General features: G+C 39.8%; 1 protein-coding gene across 11 annotated transcripts in view; it reads left to right on the top strand.

Moving 5' to 3' along the window:
• Nucleotides 1–23,373, top strand: part of adcy9 (adenylate cyclase 9) — a 96,821-nt gene extending 73,448 nt beyond the window's left edge. For 2 of the 11 annotated variants that reach the window (XM_069905364.1, XM_069905365.1), the window contains 5 exons: nt 361–566; nt 4,529–4,688; nt 5,588–5,736; nt 9,157–9,195; nt 10,427–15,376. In XM_069905364.1, the coding sequence (XP_069761465.1) occupies nt 361–566; nt 4,529–4,688; nt 5,588–5,736; nt 9,157–9,195; nt 10,427–11,582 (1,710 nt within the window). In that variant the 3' untranslated portion in view covers nt 11,583–15,376. Of the gene's footprint in view, nt 1–360; nt 567–4,528; nt 4,689–5,587; nt 5,737–9,156; nt 9,196–10,426; nt 15,377–16,136; nt 16,251–16,371; nt 19,210–19,337; nt 19,418–23,149 lie in introns of those variants that run through there. The other 9 variants (XR_011347145.1, XR_011347143.1, XR_011347144.1 and 6 more) reach the window with 9 other exon arrangements.
• The last annotated feature ends 1,704 nt before the right edge of the window (nt 23,374–25,077 follow it).

The following is a 25,077-nucleotide window of genomic DNA, read 5'->3' as shown; positions in this document are numbered from 1 at the left end:
GCTGCAGAAATGTAAAACATTCTCTTCAACGCTATAGTTTTCCAAGACAGGTTGAAAATTTTTAGAAGTGAAGTAGAAATAATAACATTAAACATGTGCATGAAATCTGCCAAAGGATTGGTATCAGGTAGCTGAGATGCAAGAAGATTTTCACTTTTTATAACTGAGTATTGCAGATCTCTAATACCATTGCTTGCTTGCAGACCCAATTTTGTGTGATCAAGCATTTGTACCTGGAATTGTTTGTTTGGATCATCAGTGCCTTTCCCATCTATTGTGCTTTGTGTTTGTGAAGCCCTTGTATTTTGATCTTGTTAAACGCATACAGTATTTTTTATTTTTGTTTCTTTCCCCCAATAGGTTGTGAACAATGCATCAGAGAAGACGTTTGCCAGTGCCACTTTCAGTTCTCTCCTCGATGTCATTCTCTCCACCATAGTCTTCCTCTTTCTCTCCATCACATGTTTCATGAAGCAGGGACTGTGTACATCACCTTCGCATGCCTCTGTTGTGGTTTTTGTCCTTGCGATCCTGCTTCAAGTGCTTTCCTTGGTTATCTCCATCAGGTGAGGCAAGCATGCTGTATGCAAGGCTGTGCGCAGTGGGGTTCCATGCTCCATGGGAAAGGGCCAATGCAGAACTGCAGCCCTATTCATAAACCACTGTTTTGTAAATGTCTCAGTGCTTCTGCTTTATACTCCATCCATCTGGTGTTGCCCATAAATATCTTTTTTTTTTAAAGCTTTTGAAAAATATAATGGTAATAGTCTATTATCACAGTGCCTGCATCTTTAAAACACTTTGAATTTACTCTACTGTGTTAAATTAATATGACTAAGGAATCCTTTTCCATAAAATCTGTATTCAGGCAATTGGGTTTTGATTTCGTTATAAATCAAATCTAGATTACTGATTATTGCAGTTGATACTACATGGTTTCTGTATTGGGTCATTGTAGGTTAAAGGAACCATTTTTTAATGTTTCTAGTGGGAACGGTTAGGCAATGCGCCCTAAACATCCTTGATGATCCATACTGAATTCACTGATCTCAACCAAAAAGTGTTGTACTTGGCACCTCTACACTGGTATTGCATTTCCTTCAGAAATGGACTGAAGGGTGGACCTGGTATTGAGAGTTTCCAGCAGATGTTGCAAAGGACCTTTTTGTTTGAGGTTGAAAGGAGAAATGACATGCAGTAAAGAAAATATCAAATCCAGTACTATTACCAGCAGGTAAACATTTAATGTTCGAGTTGGATTACATCTTGTAATCATAAAAGGGCTGTTTTCATTCATAACTCATTTTGTTAAAAACTGCCTTGAGCAAAGAGGTGTGTGCTATTTGAGTAAAAAGTTGGAGGTAATGAGCAGCAGATGCTGCATTCACTCTTGTAAATACTGAAAACCTTTTTCAGCTTGCAGTCTTGACTAAACTTGGTGTTTTACGGAAGCACAAATTGTGATCTGACGACAACTGTCAGCCTCTGAATTGTAACAAGAATATGAGGGAGATGAGACCTAACAAGTGCAGTTATCAACTGGTGAATTTTTCCAAATTCCAGGCTTGCAAAGTTCCCAAAAGATGTTAAATGTTTTGTGAATCTGTGGGATTTTTCTGATGTTAGAAAATTCAAGTCAACGTTTTACTGACCAAATTAGTCTCATTTGGCCCATATCCTTCTAAAACTTTGTCAATGTACCTGTCTCGGTGGTGTCTTTTGAATGCTACAATTGTCCATGCCTCTGTCACTACTACTTGCAGCTTGTTCCATATACCCACCGCTCTCTGTGTGAAGAAGTGCTCCTCAGCTTCCTTTTAAATCACTCCCCACTCACTTTAAATCTATTACCTTTACTTTTAGATTCCTCTATCCTAGGGGGAAAAAATCCTGTGACTATTTACCTTGTCTTGATGTTATTAACCTCTAAGGTCCCCCTCAGCCTCCTACAAATCCTGGTAAAATTCTTGTGAATCTTTTCTGCACCCATTCCAGCTTTAATGATATCTTTCCTGTGGCTTGTGACCAAAATTGTGCTCTATATTCTGGGCATTTTCTACATTTGTAATGCGATGTTCCTGGACATAGTGCTATGACGGATAAAGACAGAGGTGCTGCAAGCTATCTTTACTATCCACTCTATCTGTGTCTTGTGTCTACACCACTTCCCCCAAGGCCATACCATTCACTTCAAGTCCTGCCCTATTTTAAACTACAAAAGTGCAACACCTCACACATTTTTTCTCAGTTAATTTCCTTGGCCCACTTTCCCCATTCATCTAGACCAGTGGTTTTCAAAGTTTTTCTTGCCGTAGATGTTCTGTGATTAGTAAGGGATTACACTTACAATGGATATGTACGTGGGGAACAAAGGGTTGAGAACCACTGCTCTAGACCCAATTGCCACTGAAATATTTTGCTTGAGAAAAATTGCCTTTGTCCCATTTCCTTTGGAGTTAGGAAACCATGCACATAACAAGTCAAGTAGGTAGAAATTAAACAGCGGTTTTTGAATTTTTTTTCCCACTCACGTTCCCTCTTAAGCAATCCATTTCTTAAGGTGTATGTGAGAGAAAAGAAAGTTTGAAAACCACTGACCTAGATCCTGTTGTAGTCTTGGATGACATTCGTCACTGTCCATGATAACACCAATTTTGGTGTCCTCCACAAACTTGCTATGCTCATTACATTGTCTTCCAAATCATTAATGTAATGGCAAACAACAGGGGAGCACACACCAATTTCTGCTGCGCACTACTGGTCACAAACATCCAAGCTAAGTAATGACTCTCCACTATCTCCTTCTGTTTCTTACCATAAAACCAATTCTTCATCCATTTGCAAAACACAAAAATACTGGAGAAACTCAGCAGATCACGTAGGATCTACAGGAACCAATGGTTCGGGTCTGAGCCATTTATCAAGGTAAAAGCAAAAAGCAGGCAGGTGCCTTCCCTCACCTTTTTATTCAGGCACCTGCCTGCTTTGTGCTCATAGCTTGATGAAGGGCTCGGGCCCAAAACGGTTATATCCCTTTGCTTCTTATAGGTGCTGCATGACATTAGTTTCTCCAGTACTTTTGTGAATTGCACTACACTCACAGCGTCTGCAGATGTTCCCGTTTAATCCTCATCCAGTTGTCCACCCCACTATCTAACCTTCTGAACCAGCCTGGGAGATGTTGTTAAATGACTTGCTAAAGTCCATGTGGACAACTCCTATCCTATCCCCTGTCCTTATCAGTCATCTTGGTCCTCTTCAAAAGAAAACTCAGTGAAATTTGAGAGAAGTGATTTCCCATCTACAAGGCCATGCTGAATGTCCCTCATCAGTGCATGTCTTTCCAAATGCAAGTCCGATCTCTCAGAATGTGTTGCTGTAACTTACTCCTGACATGTGTTGTTCACTGCCTGTTGTTTCCTGGCTTATCCTTACAGCCTTTTGATAGATATTGATTATTTGTGTTCCCACACTGTTAAAATTGCCTCATGGAAAGTAGTAACACCCCAGCCAGTTCCTCATGATTACATGTTTGGGTCATGAATGGATTGGGGTTAAAATGGAATTCCATTTTGCAGCAAACTGTTTTTAACTCTTGTTTGATTTCCTTTGTTCCTCGAGCCCCAACTTTATTTGGCGTGGGGTTATGTGCAGTATGGAATTTGAGTTGCTGGGGAGGGGGTGGGGGGTGAACTCTTGCAAAGGAAACCATCATCGTGTTGCATAGTTCTTTGATCCTTGTGTATTCCAATGTTACCTCAGTAGTCCATGTTTCAGTGGACAAATTGAAAGAGTTTTGCTCCAGGTGGAATCCCAATCTAGTGACTTGGTCAACTTCAGACTTTAAAAAGGTGACAGCAGGTCTCTTCTGGAACTGATGAATGGACAATTCCAGAGGAAAGAAAATTGGGCAAGAAAAGTAACTTCATGCCTAAATAAATGATTTTGGGTGTAAAATTAATAAATGCAAGTTGTAAATGTATCTTTATTTTTACAGAAGGGCAATGGTGGAAGGACCATAGATCTCACAATCTGTGAAAATGTTACATAAAGTTAATGTTATAGGTCAATGTCCTTTATTGTTCAAGTTCATGCAAGAACACTGATTATATTCAAAATCTCCATACAACTAACTGCATTGTTCATAATTGGATCTGATTACTTTTTAATATTTTTTAAAAAATACAGTGCAGTTGAAGCCAATTCCAGCCATTGAAACCTGTGCCACCCAATTGCACCTAAATTAATCAACAATCCTGAATGTTCTGGAGGGTGGGAGGAAAGCTGGGTAAAATACACGTATACTTGGGGAGATCGTACAAAACAGAGCCAGATTCGAACCCGGGTCACTGGAGAATAACTGAAGTGCCCAAATTAGCCAAGAGATCCCCATAGTTCAACATCAGATGCATTTAAATGTTAGTGGATTGAAGTTGTGTTAACTGAGCGTAAGATTGAATTTGATCTAGGATGGGTGTTTCAATGAATTGCCCATCTGTTCTAATCTGCATTCATTGTTGCATTGTAGAATGGCGTTTTACCTGGATGAGGTGATGCCATGTACCAAAAGACTGATGAGGGCAATCTCAGGCTGGCTGCCTCGTCATTTTATTGGAGCCATTCTCATCTCTCTTCCTGCTGTTGCTGTGTTTTCCCATTTCACTTGTGAATTTAAAGCAAATGTAAATGTAAGTATCCTTGCATCGGCAAAGGGAAAGATTTTGACCAAAATATCTGTAATTCTTTACTATTTTTTGTTATTTGGACATTCTGATCAAAAGAGTAATGGAAGTGGATATGGATATATACTCATTTTTATAACATTGAAGTATTTTGACCTTGACCCAATTATCTCAGCCAATTGTGCAGAATATTGGAGTTGAGTCTAAACTGTGAATTTCAAATCCCTTTCTTTGATGGCTGTTCTGCACTGTTAGAAAAGATGAGACCTACTTCTGAAAAGTGAAGCCAGCATCTTTCTAAATGGTGTCGTTCATTCACGTGCTGATTTAGATCAAATTAACTTTGAATAGTTGAAAACGTTAAGATGTTCCACAAGACCAGGGTGACACCACATGTCAGTAACAGAAGTCGTGGGTGTCAGAACGTGACCCACAAAATGGAAATTGGATTTTGACCTGAGCTGACCAGTGAGTAAAATTGGAAAAGGAATAGTGATGGACATTTTGGGAAGCTGTGGGCAGCTAAAGTTACCAACTATTTATTTAACCTCTGTAAGACTCTTAGCAGTGAAAAAAGGTTCAGGTAGAACTGAACTATGCTATGGCACTGCTTAGTTAGTATCTGTAGACCTGAGATGGTATTGCCTCAGATCGTTGACAGTAAAGGGACAGAATCCTGCTTCCTTGAGACCTAGAGACAATTCTAAGTCATATTTTCCTCCCCTCTGGAGTGCCATGGTTTTCTTAAATTTTCAGTTGAATATGGGATCCTGGTCAGTGTAAGGCCTTGGAAGGCTTTGTTACAAGCCTGTAACTCTGGGTATGTGTATAATACAAGCCTCCAGTTGTAATTTTTTTGTAAATGACTTGGCTGAGAATTTGTTTTCTCGTGACTCTTTCTGCAGGTCACCCTGTTCTCCTGTTGTGCAATGATTATCACTTTCATTCACTACTGTAACTTTTGTCAGCTGAGCTCCTGGATGAGATTTTCTTTGGCTGCCATTGTTGGTGCGTTGCTTCTTATTCTGCTCTACGTCACACTATGCCCGTCAAAGTAAGTATGGCACCTCGTACTGCTACAAGGCAACATACCCTCAACGTGCATCTTCATCTTCCTCCCTTTGTCTGTTTTCTCCTGTAAAATGAAATAAAAATAAATTGAACACATTTTCAGGCCAAGGAAGTCAGCAATGCAATTGAGAGAAAGTATGGACAAAGTATGTCACTGCACCGATCCCTGAAGGGAGGGAGAGGAGCCCCAGCCATTGCACTGGAGGAGAAGGATGTCAAGCAATGGGAAAGAATTTCTTGGATCTGGAAGTTTGGCTTCAGGTGAAACTAGCACATAACAATTGGTTGAACAAAGAAGCGAGAGGAACATGGCAGATCAGGCAGGTTCAGATCAAATCAGATTCTTTATCAAAACTAAAATAGGAGGGGGATATATAAAGAGGAGGAGGAGCCAACAGATAGGATACAAGACAGAAGCATGTCACAAAATACCAATAGAGTGTTTCTGCCACGAACAGACCAGCCGGTTATCTTAACCATTATATACAGCTGTGTAAAGTGCACATATTACAGTGTAGGACTAGAACGAAAGGCAGATCCATTCGCACCAAACAAGGGCAGCATGAAAGCACACTTATGGGGTCCATTCAGGAGCCTGATTGTTGCAGGGAAAAAGTTTATGTGACTGTTGGTGCATGCTTTCACACTCTCAAGCTATCTCCTTAATGAGAACATGGAGAAGAGAGTGTGTCCAGAAAGTGTTGGCCATCTTTCCTAACCAGAGGTAGATGCAGATGGAGTCCACAGAGGAGAGCATTGTTTGTGTTTTGTACTACATTCATTACCTTCTGCAGTTTGTTCTGACGCTGAGTTGAGCAGCTCCTATGTCATGCTGTGATGCATCCATCGAGTATGTTTTTAACAGCACACTTGTAGAAGTTATTGAGGGACTGGGGTCATGCTGAACTTCCTTAGTCTTCAAAGAAAATGTAGAGCAGTGGTGCACTTTATTGTCATGTTGATGTGCCTGTTCTGGGTAGGGTCATTGGAGATATTTATTCTTGAGAACTTGAAGCTATTTATTCTTTTGACTTCAGTGTTACTGTGGGCATGGCATAGGCTCTGGCCCCTCTCCTGAAGTCAGTAATCATCTCCTTTGACTTATTTACATTGAGAGAGCTTATTATCTTGGTACCATGTCACTAATTGTTCAAACTCCTTCCCATATTCTACGTATTCTGAAAAGGAATACCTTTATTGTCTTCTTGGTCACACCGTCTTTGACATCATGATGATGGCAGTGGTGATTTCATCAAGGCTGTTGGTAAAATCCTTCATTTTGGACCAGTCTACTGACCCGAAGCCCTCTCATAGGATGATCTTTATCCTCAAACTCTCATTGAATAACTTTCATCACAGGCTTCCCTCCTCAGCTTCCACTTGTATGCAAGAAGCAATCACCACAGTTTAATGATCGTGCTGAAGTATGGATGTTGGATGGAACTGTATGCATTCTTTATGGATGCGTAGTAGTGGTCCAGGGCATTGGGACCTCTATGGGGCAGGAGACCTGCTGGAGGAGTTTAGATAGGATGCTTTTGAGGGTGGCTTGGTTTAAGGGCAGCTTCAGGATATTTTATTTCAAGGTTGGTGCTGGAGCTGAATAGTTCAACTCGTGTTAATCTTGTGTTCTCCTGGAGTGGGATGTGAACTGCTGTCAGTATAACCAACGTGAATTCCCACCGCAGGTAGTGGAGGTGGCAATTCACGATTGGGTCTTCCAACTCCCAAGTTCAGGAGCTTGCTAGGATCACCACATGTGAGCTCCAAGCAGTGGTGTTGAGAAAGCATCCCATCTTTTCCTGAGGATGCTCTGTGATATGCCCAGTGGATTGAGAGTCCCTCTGCTGGTACCATGTAATCAGATGGAGAGAGTGAGCAATGACTTTGTGAAGCAGAGAGCACACAGCAGTCTCTCAACTCTCTTTGAAAAGTATGGCTTGGACATTGCCAAGAAAATGCTGGGGAGGAGCATCTTAAAATGTCACAAGGTCATTTCCCTGCTCATCACAGGAGGCTTTGACACGAGCCTGTAGTTGGGGGTGCAGAGTGATGGCAGATGCTCTGTTGCTTGGAGATTGTGTGGCGGTGACATGCATTGGAGGTCCTAGGATCCCTAGAGTTCAGGACGTTAAGCTGGTTGTGCCTGTAACGCAAAAATGGAGAAGTAGAGAGATAGGAGTGGGGAAAAAAGTGACAACAGGTGCAGGTAAAAGAGATGGAAACAGCAGAACCGGTTCGGGATGGGGGGTTTGAAATTTTAAGATTTAGAATTTACGATGTAGGGTTTAGGATTATCCATGATCTCATTCCTCAGGTTTGTTTGGCCTCATCTTGGCATTGGATAATGTAGAGGGCAGACATGTCTGTGTGCGAATGGTGAGGGGAATTAAAATGGCTGGCCATCCAGATATCTGACTTGAACTTGCATACAAAGTGCAGGTGCTCAATGAAGCAGTCACCCAATCTGCATTTGGTCTTGCCATTGAAGAGGAGGCCACAACTCTGCCTTGCCTGGAAAGTCTGTTTTTGGCCCTGGATGACTGGACGGGAGAGATGCAGGGACAAGTTTTCCACTTTCTGCGGTTATAGTGGGAAGTGCCCAGAAGGATGAAAGGATGAATGGGGAGGGAAGAGGGGTTATGGATGAGAGAGATTTTTCAGCTGGCATGTTGTGTTATAAGTAACTGTGTAATCAAAGCAAATAAAGTTCCCTTTTTCATTCCACCCTTTTCACATCTGAAAGACTTGTCTTCTGGTAGGTGCATTTTCTAAAATATAGGTATTTGACGTGGTCCTATTTTTAAGTGGAATGAAATATTCAGATGCCAATGAGATATTGGGAATCAACAGGATTAAAACAAAATTACATACCTTCCAATTTTGTGAATAAATATTTTTAACTTGCTTTGTTCTCATTATGGGAGGGGTGAAATTGCTGAACTACTGTGCAAGGTATTTTCCCTACATTGGTCCATGTTTCTTGGGATATTATACTCTGCCTGGGTACTGGGAATATCCTACTCATAGCAGCATTTCAGCGAAACCAAACTATTTGATGCTGCCTTTACTCAGATCCTGATGATGAAGACATGATCTGGTCGCACTTAACTAACAACTTTAGCAAGAACTGCAGATCAGCATGAATATAACTAAAAGGAAGGAACATGAGAATGAATAAATTTCTAAAGACATGGCTTGTGCAAGTCCCTTATGTGGAATAGAACAAGGTTCATAGTATCAATGTTTGAGTGTGGTCTTGAAATAACCTGGAGTTATAGTTAATTAGCTCATAATCCTGGTCCCAACTGACCTGTGAATGATGACTCAAATTCACATACATTTAATAAATGAAGTTACAAGGATGAAACAGGTTTCTTAATTTTTTTTCTTTTATTTACAGCTTGCCTAAATCCCAGTTTGAATCTCTAGAACCATTTGGGTAAGATTTAAATTTTTTTATTATGATTAATGCAAGCAATCACAGAATTCTATTTTTGGAAAAAAAAATTCAGTACACATTGTCAAATGCATCAGGCAGTGCAGATTTCCAATTCTTGATCTATGTTTCATCTGCCTAATATGGACTAAATATTTTAAAATTCTTAATTTTACAAATTTTAAATTTAAATTTAGACAGAGCATGGCAACAGGCCCTTTTGGCCCACAAGCCCATGCTGCCCAATCACACCCAATTAACCCACAACCCCAGGAGGAAACTGGAGGAAACCCACACACACATGGGGAGAGCGGACAAACTCCTTACAGACAGTACAGGATTTGAACCCTGGTTCTGGTCGCTGGCACTGTAATAGTGGAATGCTAACTGTACTGCCCGTTGTGGCCAAATAAATCACGGTGTGTCCAATAGTGCAGTGATTGCTCAATTCTGCACAGGCGAACCTGCTTGGGATATGTGCAGTCACTTCAGTGTAGTACCGAGGGCATTCAGCCTTGTTATGGGTGCAATCATTCATGCAGATACAAGTGATCCTGCATGAGGACCCCCATTGGTGTTTTGGCCAAATTGCACCTTTTCAGCCAACCTCTTGAAAGTAGGTAGTTTGAAATAAAAACAGAAGATGTTGAAAACACTTAATGGTTCATCATTATTTATTTTGCATCTGGGTTTGATTTCATGTACGGAAAACTTTCAGATAAAATTAAAAAAAAACAATTAGAAGGTAAAGTTAATATTTGGATAATCTGGACATTGAACTTATTTTCTTTTTGTAATGGCAATTATATTAAAGTCATTTGAGAAATATTTTGGAATATTTTGAGAGCATGTAAGTTTTTTTTTGCAGCTTGTGTACTGTAATGTAGGATTTCAATGAAATGTTGGGAATATTTCACAGCAACATTTTCTAAATATAGATATCCTCTTGCTCCTCTGACCTGGGCAAGGTCCATAATATTCAAATCCCTTAGAATCTTAAATCATCATTAATATCATCTCAACCTAATTCCTGAGGAGAACAGGTTCATGTTACAAACTCTCTCAAGCTGTTTGATCTGGTTTTGTGCTGCTTTACCCCTTTGGTAATTTCTAATGTTAAGTACTTGATACATATGTACAATGTTCATCTGATTTTATTCTGTTTATTAAAGCATACCAATTGTTTCTTTTGAAAAGAAAATCACTTTTTTATTCTTCCCCCAACCCCGAACAGAGGAGTTGGCTGCAATGTTTCAACAACTGGTTGGAGTTCAAAAAATCTAGAACGGATCAGACAAGAAGTAATTCTGGATATCGTCCTGTTGCTTTTGCTGGTCTGGTTCCTGAACCGTGAATTTGAGGTCAGTTATCGACTCAATTACCATGGCAATGTGGAGGCAGACCTTCATCGTCACAAGATACAGAGCATGAAAGACCAAGCAGACTGGCTGCTTCACAACATCATCCCTGCGCACGTGGCTGATCAACTCAAAGTCACTCCCCATTACTCCAAAAACCATGAAGATGTGGGGGTTATTTTTGCTAGTATTGTTAATTTCAGTGAGTTTTACGAGGAAAACTACGAAGGGGGTAAGGAATGCTACCGGGTGTTGAATGAATTAATTGGTGATTTTGATGAATTACTGAGCAAGCCTCAATACAACAGCAATATTGAAAAAATCAAAACCATTGGAGCTACTTACATGGCAGCTTCTGGGTTGAATCCATCACAGCGACGTGACAGCAACCATCCACACAGTCACTTGCAGACCCTTTTTGAGTTTGCCAAAGAAATGATGAGGGTTGTGGATGAGTTCAACAAGGACATGCTGTGGTTCAACTTTAAACTGAGGATTGGTTTCAACCACGGACCCCTCACTGCAGGAGTTATCGGCACTACAAAGCTACTGTATGACATCTGGGGTGACACGGTGAACATTGCTAGTAGGATGGACACTACAGGAGTGGAATGCAGGATCCAGGTGAGTGAGGAGAGCTATCGAATATTGAACGAAATGGGTTATGACTTTGATTATCGGGGGACAGTGAATGTCAAGGGCAAAGGTCAAATGAAAACCTACTTATACCCAAAAAGCACAAACAGTGGGATCATCCCATCACATCAGCATTCAGTGTCCCCAGACATCCGAGTGCAAGTGGATGGAAGCATTGGGCGCTCTCCCACAGACGAGCTTGCTAGCCTTGTGCCTTCGCGGCCAATCACAGACAAATCTACTCATTGCTCAGACGACATTGAGGATAAAGAAGCGCCTTGTGCTCGACAGAAGGTAATGAAAAAGCAGGTTGAAGAGGCAGGCTGCAAAATGGGTAACGAAGATCCAGAGGAAATGGATGAACTTACAAAGCTACAAATCTCTAGCTGTCTATGATGCATCTTTTTGCATCACAAATTGGCCTCGTTGGTAGGAACCAATTCACGTTGGTCGTGTCTGCGTGAAATGATTATTCATGGTTTTTAATATTTTCATTTTACGTCCTGATTTCTGTGTGGATCACAGTAACACAGGAGGTAGCTCCATTGCTCATGTCTATGCTGTTTATGGATATCAAGTGCCTTTGGGGGGGGGGGGGGGGGTGAAATAATCTGAGGCCTATACTTCAGGTAAAATGGAAAGAGGTTGCAAAGAGCATGACTTCGAACCCTGCAGAGTGATCTGTTCCCAGACATCGTCACCTTCCCCCACTCAAATGTCAGTTCTCCCTTCCAATGGTTGGTTTTGCTGCTTTGTCTTATTCCTGTAGTTTAATGTCATCTTTAATCTGATCCTCTGAGAAATATTAAGGATGAAAATTGAATGTCAGCAGTGCGCACCAAGAGATCAGGGTTGGAAGAATCTGGTCATGTGAAGCATTTACATCCTCCAAATAAGCCCTCACTTGTATTCCAAATGAACTAGAAGTTAATAGCCCATTTCAAACTTTAGAACAGGGCATCCAATTTTCTGTTAACAAAAATTGAGAGCAAGCTGCAAACTGGTTTTCTGCTACTTGCCCTTGGTTCCCAGGGTGGAAATAATGTTCAAAAACTGGCCTTAAACCCAGGGTGTTCAGATCTATATGCATGTATGGCAGGTTTTTAATGTTTACCTTGGCCCCAAATCCAAGTTGCATGTAAACCAGAAGCTTGTTTCATGGCTCTTAAAAAAAAAACATTTCTCATTAAAACTCCCAAATTATCCTATTCCTTTAATATCAGCTTTCAGTCCTGAAAGACAGCTGTGGTTCTATTTGGAGATGAAAGGAATTGCAAGTGTAGGAAGAGGTTGAACCAGTAGAGTCACTTCCTGTTATTTATTGATCCATTGAGGGATTGCTATTCTTCACCAATCAAGCAGATTAGCTGCAATATTATCTGATCTTTAGGTAACCTCTTGGAACAAAGTGAGCTGCTTTCTCAAGCTTGCTATAGTTGAACATTCCTAAAAGTAGTGGAGTTAGTTCTCCTTCTTAAATAAAAACCAGATGTTCAAACATTCAGCAGGTCAGGCAGTATCTTTGGAAAGAACAAATAAATTAATGCTTCAGCTTGAAGACCCCAACCTGAAACATTTTTCTCTTTCCACAGATGCTGCCTGAACGGCTGAGTGCTTTAGCAATTTCACCCTCTGTTTTTGACATTTTCATTTAAGTGTTCTTCCTGTTAATGCATGGGATGCCAGTTGGTGAGGAATTTATAGAAATAACACTTCCATCCAATTTAAAAAAAAAAATCAAACTTTTGGTGGACAAAAGTTTGGGAGTAGATGCATGCTAGAGCCATTTTTCATTATTATTTGATGGACAAAATCTCACCATTGCATTTGCAGTATATGAACATGTTAATTGGGCTATATAAATATTGAAAGCTCATCCCCAGTCATCCCAAATCAGTCCTGAGCCTGGTTTTTAAGATTGGAATGGAATGGAAACATTGATATCAGTTGAATCTTTGCCCAACTTTTTTTCACTGCTAGCAATTCCTCTTATTCTCATCAAAAATTCTAATTTTTTAAAATTGCTGATTGGTGAGTTTCCAAAGACCAGAACAAACACATGTAAAATAGGTTTTGACACGTGATAAAGTATTGGCAACTGTAATTCCCTTCTAATAGCATGTTGGAGCCCCATATATCATTATTAAGAGCTGATAACACAGTCCCATTTTTTTTTTAATTGAAGTTCATCATTTAGCCTGACGTGTTCCAATAAATATTAGATTAATTTCTTCCACTCAGTACTTGTTCTGTAAGCAGTTGCTTAACTGCCCTGCTGACATTTGTCCAGACCTGACTTTCCTAATTAGATTAAAATTGGTTAATGTATTTACAAATTCAAATACTGTCACATATACAATAACATTAGATATTTATAAGAATAACAAAATAGCATCAGACATGAGATTGAAAAGCATTACATTCTAAATTCCAAACTCCGATTATGGGCATTTATTTGTCATTTCAGATTTCTTGTTGCTTTAAGTAGCTGGGTCTTGATTTGGATAAAGCTCTGTGACTTGGTTTTATGCAATGGACCAATCTGATCAGAAACCCAAGCTCATTGAAGCAAGAATTGTCCCAAATTCCACTCCTTGAGCAAAGTGATAACTGGGGCAGCTCTGTTTAATCAGTATCAAGAGAAACATGTTCTGGAATTGCAAAACCAGAGACTAGACTAGGCACAGATACTGCCTTAATCAAATTGAACTCTGAATTGAAAGGATGAGAGATGTATTAACATCTCTTTTTAACGGATGAGTTCTTTTTGATTCAAAAATCAAATGTAATACTCTTTAACCCATTAACTTCAAGCTGCTTTGCCTCCATTTGGAAACCCCCCCTTTTGGTATTTTACAACCAATTATCATTAAGCTTCACCATTATTCAGACAACTTCTCTGCACATCGATCTGATTTAGTTAAGCATTTTCTTTCAGTGGGTCGTTTCTGACAATAAAATTGTACAAACAGATTAAATGTTCCTAATTTATTTGCATATTATTGCAACTAAAGTGGCTGCCATGTAAATTGATTGTCAGAATATTCAATTGTTAGATTTTAAGTTTTAATAGAAACACTGAATACTCCTACTGCAACTAATATTTTTGAGGCCGGAAGAAATTGCTCGCATCTTTGAGCCTTGTAAAGAAACCTGTGACCTGGGCCTGTTTGAACATTTTAATTGAAGCAAAAAATGGTGGCCTGATGTTGTCTTCCCATCACTGGTCTAATTCTGCCTCCACCACTTCACCTCATGGAATTCCTCTGTTCTGCCTCTGCCAGTCACAAACCCCCAGCAACCAGAGCCTGAAAATTCTGAGCAAATGGGAAAACTTGTCCTATATAAATTAAATACAGTAATATTTGTATTAGCACCTTTGTATTAACACAAACACAAATTGCACTGCTTCCTGCCGTAAAATGATAACTTGCTAAGAAAACACAATTCTACAAGTGCACCAAACTGCCCTGTTATTCCCTCACCATCACAGCCATCCCACACATCTCCATTGGTTAGAGATAGCATTTGTTATCCAATCAGTGCTGCACAACTGATGATTAGGGCCTACTGTAAGTAGGCTTAAGCAGGCAGAATCCATCTTCAGTAGGTTTCAAGTCAATTTGAATATTTTTAAATCACACTGCAAAAAAACTCTGAAAATCCGTTATTATAGTTTTGCAGCAATAATTAATGAAAACTATACTTTCTTCCTCTGAGATGGTTTTCTGAAATATATTGCAGCTGAATTAAATTTAAATTGCCAGGGTTTTTATTAAAAAAAAACTACTGTGTGTCAAAGATGACAACTTTATGCCATGATTTCTGAAATGGAATTGATCTGAATGATTATGTTATGAATGACTGCAGCTGTAAAATCTGTGTACTAATGTAAATTCTGCAGCACAGTTGAATAGGAGTTGGTGAAACTCAACCACTCCCTCTGAACATGCTGATGTGATGGTGTTTTAGGAATAGAAAGGGATGGGTGGGGTGCTCCAGTCACCAGTCTGAAGTCAGCTGAGCATGCTTTTGTGTTGCTTTGGCTTCATAGAACAAGTTCCGATTTAATACCGGGTCTCCAGGTTAAACAGTGAGTATTTATCATGAAACTACTGCAAATTCATCAGATGTGTTTTTTAAGATTATAATGGTGGACATTTTAAAATAAAATGAGTTACCTAATGTGAGCTGCTGTTCCACTTTTATTCCCACTTTCCCAAAACCACTGAGCATTTGGCCAGTGTGAAGAGTCAGCCAACCCTTGCAGAAAAAGGGCTGTTTGGTGTGTGCTGAAATGCCACACAACCCCATAGCCTGATGAGAGTTTTGGAGGGTGACAGGTGAGCTGGGCTTGAGGCTGTTACGTATATAGTCACAGAGATGTTGAACCATCTTCCAGTCATTAATCATCCCTCTTGTTCGAAGGGTAGTTCACTTTACTTTCACCCTGAAAAGGGTGTTGATTGTTGAACGAACCACACGTCTTCTCGGGTCAGCACAACTGACATCACTGAAATGGCACAAGCACCTGGTGATGCTCATGGAATTACACGCCCACGACTGGTCCATGCAAGGTTCTCGCAACACCAAACCAGTCTAATCACAGTTGCTGTAACTCTTTTGCTGCTGTTGAATATAGTCTCAATAAATGGCAGTAATGAAGGAGCAGATCTCTCAACAACACTACATTGTATCTGAGTAGGGTCTGAAGGGGTTGTGGAGCTTACACTGTCGAAAGGGGATACTGCTCTGCAGTTGGTCCGATTTGTAAAAAAAAAAACAATGCCTATGCTTTGACAGACAATGTATGTGAAATATTAAGCTATATATACATATATATATGTATATATATAGACAATATATCTGAATTATTACCACTCTGTAATCAATTGTATATTAAATCCATTTTACTGTGAATAACAATGATTTCACTGTAAATGTTCACAGTACCATCTGCCAATTGGAATACAGTATTCATAGTAAAGTTTGACATGAATGGTGCTGTGAGGCACAAATACTTAACCATGGAAAGCTGGAAAGTGCAAGATGGATACTTGCCTGGTAAGTTCACCTGTGTATGTGTCTGTTTAGAAAGGTAAGAGGTCATGTGTTGCTCTCACTTGCTTTGTAGCAACTGGCTGTGCGAAATTAGTTTACCTTGTGTTCATATTTTTCTCTTTAGGATCACTGGATAAAGCCATCCCTAAACCATGTTTGTTAGAACAGTGCAGAACAGGAACAGGTCCTTTGGCCCAGGATGTCTGTCCCAAACATGATGCACAATTAAACTATCCCACCTGCTTGTATGTGGTCCAAATTCTTCCCTTCCTGCATCTTCTCATGCCTATCCAGATGTCTCTTGAATGTCACTGTGCCATCTGCTTAAATCTCTGCACCACCCCATGTGTTACAGGTACCCTACCCCTCTGATTTTGAATGGTTGTCTTGCATATCTCCTTTAAACCTCCTCTCTCTCACCTCTAAACTTTTCCCTCCAGTATATGACATTTCCACCTGGAAAAAAAGACTACTATCCTTTCTGTGTTTCTCATAGTTCTGTACACCTTGGCTTTCACTCCAGAAAAACCAATCCAGTTTTGTGCAACCCCTCCTTGTAGCTGATGCTCTAATCCAGGTGCCATTCTGCTGATCCTCTTCTGTGCCCTCTGAAGCTGCCACACCTTCCTGTCATGTGATGACTCAAATTTGCTCACAATATAGTTGCAGCATGTCAGGAGGCATTGATTTTTATCATTTTGCAGAACTCTGTGACTTTGATTAATAAGAAAAGTTTGATAATGCACTATCTGGACAGGAAGAAAATCATTTTGGTTATTTCGGAGATATTCAAGCCAGAAAACTTGATCAGTCTTAACTATCAGTTTTTGCTCAGCTGAACACTGCTGATGCAGAAATGCTTCTTCGGTTTGTGCTCCCCCTCTGGCCCAGGTTTTTTTTATTGTGACATTGACTTCCATCTGTCCCCTCAATGATGTAAAGCAGCAACAGCTGAAGATGAAAGGAAGTTCTATCAGTCTCTTGGGCATTTTATCCCAGAACCAAGGACATGATTACAATTTAAATTAAAAAAAATATCTGCTTTAAGATCAGCCATGATCTCGTTAAATGGCGGAGCAGGCTCGAAGGGTCGAATGACCTACTCCTGCTCCTATCTTCTATGTTTCTATGAACTCAGTGGGTCAAACAGCATCAATGGGAAGAAAAATAATTATTGACTATTTAACCAAGAACCCTTTGGAGTCCTCTGAACCAAAGCATCAACCATTCTTTTCTCCCAATGATTCTGCCTGGTCCAGAGTTCCAAAAGCAGGTTGCTCTTTTCTCCAGATTCCAGCATCAGCAATCTTTTGTGCCTCCTTACATTTATATGACATTTGGGAGGCTTTTTTACCTCTTATTGTGCACACAATGTAGTTTTGATCTCCCTGAATCGTCGGGATGTTTCAAAACAAAGGTTACTAATATTGAAGTTAATACTCCAGCACATTTAGTATGAATGGAGAATGGAATACTGAGTCATTCATTTTTCCGTGTATGTACGATGTGCCTGGAAATCAAAAGTGAGCTACTTCATAGTTTCTGAGCAGTCCAAGAGACCCATAAGTGTACCATGTGAGCAAAAAGCGGTGTCTTTTCTCCATTGTATCCATCATTGTGTGTAATTGACTAACAATTCTGCAGTTTATGCTGCATTTCTCATTGGTTGTTTGTCATGAATATCCATGACATAGTCTGGAAATAAATAATTTTGTGCATGACTTGAATCCAAAATTTGAAGGATGAAAGGTTGACTAAAAAAAGCTGCTTTCCTATTCTTATTGTTACACTTGCTTTTATCACCAAGTGAGCCACCGTGTTTGTCACATCCTCCCAAATTAAAAATGACAGGTAGCTCACTGTTTTCTTCCTCAATCCACATTTGTACATTGTTCTATGTTCCAATTTTGTTTTGATAACCTTTTGTGTAGCACCATGTTGAAAGCTTACGAAAAGTCCAAAGACACCACATCACTGCTTCCTCTTAATCTGTTCTTCTAGATGAACCTAGTTCAGTCTATTAAAACAGTTCTCCAGTTGATGGTAAATGGTTAAAGTAGGTTTTTGTGGAATGTGAAGGAACCTCCTGCATCCTAACTGACAGGTGTGTAAACCCACTACTCTGAAAGGAATAGCTTCAAAAGCCTATACTTAGTCTTTAAATGACAGCAGCCATGGATTTATTACTTTCCTAAAAGATATGCCCAGAAAGAAATGTCTTCCGACAGCAATAAAAGCGTGGTTTTAAAAATCTGTTGTTGGTGCACTTTCTTCTTGCCGCACTTTAAAGTCGGGAAAGCAAGACTACTACTCTGCAGTTGCCAGGTGTTGTCTTTGCCACGATGGCGCTCTCTCCTAAATTTGCAAAGTGCCACCTTTGGATTGCTTCCTTCCTGAAACATTTTGTGTGAGCAATATTGGTCATGAAGGGGTTAAAAATGCAAAGTATGTACAATATCTGAAGGTCAATGTAATGGCTGCATTTGGCTCAGTTTCTGCCCAGTAAAAGCATTAGAGTAAAGCATAAAGATGCTCAAGAATATCAGCAGGTTATGAAATGAAACCTATCTTAGAATTTTATATTTTAATCATTAGGCAAACACCTGGGGTAATTCAAATTTCCAGTTTTCTGTCTGGCATAGACTGCCGAGCTCTGTGCTTGATTATTCAGGTATGTAGGTTTTGTTAAGTGGATACTGCTTTTGTATCACAAGCTTCACATCCTTCTGCCATTGAAACTTTACAATATGCATATATCGCCATTGGATTTGGACGATTTCACAGGAGTGCATTTCTACACTGTTTTGAGGTTCTGGCAATGGGTACTTACTTGATGTCTGAAGAACACCAAGCCATTGGTCACTGTGAGCCTAGTGCTAGTTTTGTTCTTAAATGGTTACTTAAACAAAAGTTGCTTTTAATTATCTTTAAATATAAAAACAGGATCAAACTTTAACTTATTACTATTTAACTTAACCTAACCTAACCCCCCCCCCCTTCTAATTCTAAGTGCACATGCATATAATGTGTGTGTGTAAGTTCAAAAAAGTTCTTCAATTCACAATCCAATCTCACTTCTCACTCCTCTAGGTTCACTGGTCGGAGGCAATTCTTATACGGTGCACAGAATTTAACATTTATGAATTTCACCAGGCTTTGGTGTTTGAAAGGTAAATGGTTACCGTTCAGGAAGGTTCTTGTTGATTTTCAGAGAGAGATTTGTTGCTTGTTGGACATCCACAACTGATTCCTTCAGATCAGCCACTTCAGTGTCTTGCCGAAGAAACTTGCATGATAACCTCTTTCTTTCAGGTCACCACTGTTTCCCTTATTTCAAGTGAAACATTATGCAGCCAGTCCTCTCCTCTTGTATTGACCAGGCTGAACTTTGGAAAGCAGAAACTGATTAGGGGTATTATGTGGGAAACATTCTGTCTCACTAACTAAATTGAGTGTTTTGAGGAAGTAATAAAAGGCAGAGCAACAGATGTTTATATGGACTTTTGTAAGACATTTAACAAGGTTATAATATCAAACTGACCCAGAAGGCTGAGGCACATGGAATCTAAGTTAGCTGGCTAATTGGATCCAAAACTGACAGTGATAGTAGGGAGAAGGTATCGATGGTGATAATGTTTTTTCTGGTTGGAAGTCTGTGGACTAATAATGTAGCAGTCAGTGCTGTATACAGTATATTAATTAATGACTTAGATGAGAATGTAGGAGATGTGAGCAAATTGATGTGGACAGATGGGCTGATTGTCTAAGGTTACAGCAGGGTTTGGATCAGTCAGAAAATTGGGCAGATTATTGGCAGGTGGAATTTAGTCTGGACAAATGTAATGCGGTCAAATGTGTGTTGGACTGCGACAGTAAATGGTGGAAGCACTACAGAATGTGGTGAGCAGAGACCTTGGGGTTCATCCATAGTTCCCTGTTAGTAACAACTGGTCAGTACGCTGGTAAAGAAGGATATGGCATGGAATATGAAAACTGGGGTGTTGTTTTGCATCTGAACAAAACATTGATTTGGTCACATCTGGAGGATTGTGTGCACTTTTGGTGGCACATAACAGGATGGTGTGATTTTGCTGGTGAGAACAGTGAATGAGGTGAAAAAAATTAGCATCAATAAAATCCATTGGGAAAATTAATTGAGCTGAAAGCCAAAAAAATCTGCAGGACCTGATGACTGCATCCCAAGCGTTGGAAAAAGAAGAGCATGGAGATGGTTATCATTCAAATAGCAGATAAGCAAATGTCTGCAGAAAAAAAGAAATGCAGAACGGTTAACTTGATAAATGACAGTAGGTTACTTAGAAAATGGGATTGAACCAATAGAATCCAGGAAAGGGAAAATATGGTTGACAAATGTTAGATATTTTTGTATAGCTAGCAAAATGGATGAAAAGTAACTAGTCTTAAATGGATGACCCTGATTTTACACACTTCCACAAGAGGAAACATCCTTAAAAAATGAGTCTGATATGGTATGCAGTGTTCAAGGTGTGATCTGATCAATGTTCTGCATAACTGAAACATTACTTCCCAAACCAATAATGATAGCATTGCAAACTTTCCATCTGACTTTGAAACTGCAAGTTAAATTGTGGAAACATCAATTAGGAAGGCAAACAGTATGTCTGCTTTAATTTTAAGAGGATTTGACTAAATATGGCTTACTGCATTTGTACAGTGAATTATGGAATTCTCTACCCAAGAGAACTGAGCTGATAAAGTTCAAAAAGGAATGAAATAAGGACCTGCAATATCTGCCAAATGTGAATGCTTGACTGGGTGAATTGCATGATACATTGACGTATTTGAAAGTTTCTCTCGGTGTGGGGCTTGTGTAGCATTTATTGCTCATCCTTAATTATGCTTGACCATGAAATGCTGCAGTCCTATTTTCTGGACTTAGCACAGTCTGAAGGTTGGGACCCAGTGATGTTGAAGAAATTGCATTGCATTCCATTTGGGGAGTTGTGCAACATTGAGTGGACATTATGGATATGGAAGGAGTTGTCATAGCCTGGGTGGGTAGCTAGAGTCTGAATGGTACACACTGCACCACCTGTAGAATGGTTGTCAAATCCACTGGGGAGTATCAGGAGTTTTTTGGAGCTGTGTTCAGACAGGTTGGTGGAGAGCATATCTATCATATTCCTGATTTGTGCCTTGTCAGAGGTGGTAGGCATTAGGGTAACAGTTAATGAGTTGCACCTCATCAGATACCCAGCCTATCATCTGCTTCAGTACCACATTACTTGTGTGGCTTGTTGAGCTTTGGCAAATGGAAAGCCCCAGAATATTGGTGAGAGACCCCGTGGGAACACAATTGAATATCAAGCGAGCAGCACATTACCAGCACTTGTGTGGACCCTGTCACTATGAGTCCATACCTGAATGTTCTCCAGGACTTGGCCAAAATTATTCCTTAATTTTCTGATGAGTACCCAAAATTATTCAAGATTATACAAATATATCAGTGAATGTTTGTTTCTGACCCTTCCAAAGAAGGAAACTCAAAAAAATGGGCTTTGAAAATTTAACTGAGGAGTTCCTGTGTTGATGTTATGTTATTATTATCCCAGAAACTTCCAATGTGTGAGGTTTGACTTCAATATTTGATGCTTTCCTCTTCATACCCACTGTCTTCAGCTCTCCTGGGGCTCAGGTACAGTGGACCAGCCTGTAGACCCATCATTCCCAGTGGCCCTGGTTCAATCCTGATCTCTGCTAACTGTTTTTCCTGTAACTGGGTTTTGTATGAGTATTTTGGTTTTATTTCACATTCTGATGATGTGTGGGTAGTAAGGTCAATTCCCCACAGTATAAATGGATACTAGTCTATGGTTGGGGGGGGGGGGGGGGTGTAGAGAAGAAAGATAGCCAATAGATTTGAATTGGAGAGAATAAAGGAGGTGAAGGTAAAATTAGTGTCACAGTCAGTGGAGACAGTGAACTGAAAGGCCTATTTCCATGCTGTCTAAGACTCAATAAAAATTGGTGTCCATTTAGCTCTCAATCTCATTTTGCTGTTCTTAATGCTACATTTGACAAATGTCACTTGCATTTCTTGCCTCACTTATGGAATTCAGCTCTTTAGTCTCTATTGGGACCTAGTGCTCAGAACAAAGCCCAAACTTTGCTCAACAGATGAGCTACAGCTGTTCATCACTCGGCCTCTATTTACAGGGTGGCTGATATCCTAAGAGGCCATGATGTCTCAATCCACCAAGTCCCTGTGACAATGAACCAAAGGGACATCCACAATGGGGACAGGAGATGAAGATCACGAATTGGAAGGTGTAGGATAGTGGTCAAGAAAGGGACGTGGGAGTCCTTGTGTGCAAAGCACAAAGTGATGGAGAAAATTCATTAGCCTTCAACTTGCTTTAGTTCATTTTGTGGGTTTTTTTTTGTTGCAGTATTTCTCCAACTCAGCTTCCAAAACAACTTCACATTTACCCACATTAGAGACTACATTTGCTAACATTTTGCTGACTTCATTGAACCTGCATTATTTGCATTCTCCTTGCAATGTGGTTCCTCTCCATTTGTTCCCATCTGTCATGAAGAGATGTAAAAAAAATGCAGTCACAGCACAAATAATCCCCTATCTACTCTGCTATATGCCAGTGAAATGATCCTCTTCATGTCTATATTACAACACCACGGGCTCTTGTCACTTAACATTTGTGAAGCATTGCACTGAACACCTGGATGAACTCCAATAGATCTATGAGATATTGTTTTCTTATGAAGCCATGGATGGATTTGATCACAATTTTCCAAAGGTCTCCCATTCGTTGAAGATTGATTGTAACAGTTTTCCATGAGTGGATATTAAGCTATTTGACCTAAAATTACCTACATTTTATTTCCTCTTTTTTGAATAGGGTATGCTGAGGATTGAAGGATGCAAGTCATCTGAGAAGGGAAACTGTTAATCCTCGACCTCATTGGTTGGCCTCCTACTACCACTCTAGTGATGGTATTTAATTCTACGCTGGCATTATTCACTAATAAAATATTCAAGTAGTTCCTACTATAAAGCCTGCATAATAACAGTTTAACTTCTCTGCTGTGTCCTAGTTCACCATAAATATTTCTCCACCTTTAAGGAGTCTATGTTCACTTGTACCTTTTTAATATACTAAGCAATCTTTTGTTGTATTTTTGCTACTTTGCACTGGTTGTTTTGTTCCATTAATCATGGATTCTAAGTTTGTCAGTCTCTGGGTCTACTACTAATTTTTGATCATTACATGTTTTCTCTTTCAACTCCTTGCCTTGCTTGGTTACCCATGGTTAGTTCATTCCTCCCTTAGAATCTCCCCCTCCCCCTGACTGGGAAAGTTTGCTGAATGTCATAAATTACCCTAAATGTCATTCCTCACCTGCAACTGTTTCTGCTGGCCTATTAAACAAGTGCACAATAACCATCTCTACCTTTTGTTTTTCATTCTGAAACAAAATGCAGTCCTACTATGATCAATACTTCCTAAGAGATTTGGGTTTTTTTTCGTTATTGAACTTGCATCATTGCCCATTACAGGGAACAGGTTATTTTTAGATCTTTACTGATCTAGGGAAGAATCATGAATGTACTCCATGAATTAATTCTTATAGCTACTCTTTCTCAAACTTGATTAATGAAGGGTATATGAAGATGGAAGTCTGTAACCACTGATGTCATTTGTCGATTGATACCTTTTACTGTTTGAGGTTAATACACAAACCTATGCGTCTTTAAATCTCCACTCAAATAAAATCCATAAGATATCACATTGTGGGCCAAAGGGTCGGTACTGTGTATGTAACATTTTTCAACTGTACAGTCCTCTCAATCTAATTTGTCTTGAATATTTTCTGTAATAGAATGAGGCCTCCTTGTTCCAAACAGGAAGGTTCATAAAAGCATGATAGTTTTAGATTCGGTGAATAGGTCAAGGACAGGTAGTGGGTAAAAAGGGTGGCATGGAAAAAATGCTGAGTGGCTGCAATCTGGAATTTGCTATCTTGTGGAAATGGTCATGCTGGTCTTTAAACTGAATTGGATAAATAGTTGGAATAATTTTTAAAAAGCTATGGAAGTGGGGGGGGGGGTGGGGAGAGAAGAATGGGATGAACTGGACTGCTCTAAGTGCAGTGGTCCCAGTGAAATTGTGATTTTATAACAATGCTACCAATTGAGCAAAAAAAACCTAGACATAGTCATATAGGGCAGCATCTGTGGAATGAAAAATGCTGTGGGCCAATATCTCTTCAGGTAAGCCATTTGAAGAGACCCTGAGCTTCCTTGTAGGGCTCATGAAGCACCTCTGTCTCATTCAGCTGTAAAGACCACATTTGTCAGCCTGGTCTAAAGATTGGATGCTGTGTGATCTGTGGAGTTTCTCTAGCACTGCCATAATTCAAACCTTTCAATGCCTACAACATCCCTGTGAACGGTTTTTTGTAGCATCTCAGGATTTGGAATTGGTTTGCTTGTAGAAACCAAGGAGGAGTAGTGGACAGGAAGTATTCTGCCTGGAGGTGTGTGACTAGTGGAATTCTGCAGGGATTCGTTCTGGGACTCTGAAATTGTTATAAATGACCTGGATGAACATGTAGAGGGATGGGTCAGAAAGTTTGCAGTTGACGCAAAGGTTGGAGGAGTTGTAGATAGTGTAGAAGTTGTTGTGGGTTATATACAACATGATATGGACAGGATGCAGAGTTGGGCAGAAAAGTGGCAGGTGAAGTTCAATCCTAATAAGTGTGAGGTGATGCATTTTGGAAGGTCAACCCAGAAGGTTGAGTACAGTGTTGATAGATACAACAG

The sequence above is a fragment of the Narcine bancroftii genome, chromosome 12 (assembly GCF_036971445.1).
Source record: "Narcine bancroftii isolate sNarBan1 chromosome 12, sNarBan1.hap1, whole genome shotgun sequence".
Classification (NCBI taxonomy): Eukaryota; Metazoa; Chordata; class Chondrichthyes; order Torpediniformes; family Narcinidae; genus Narcine; species Narcine bancroftii.
Note: the sequence above shows the minus strand (reverse complement) of the source record. Positions and strands in the feature narration are given on the sequence as shown.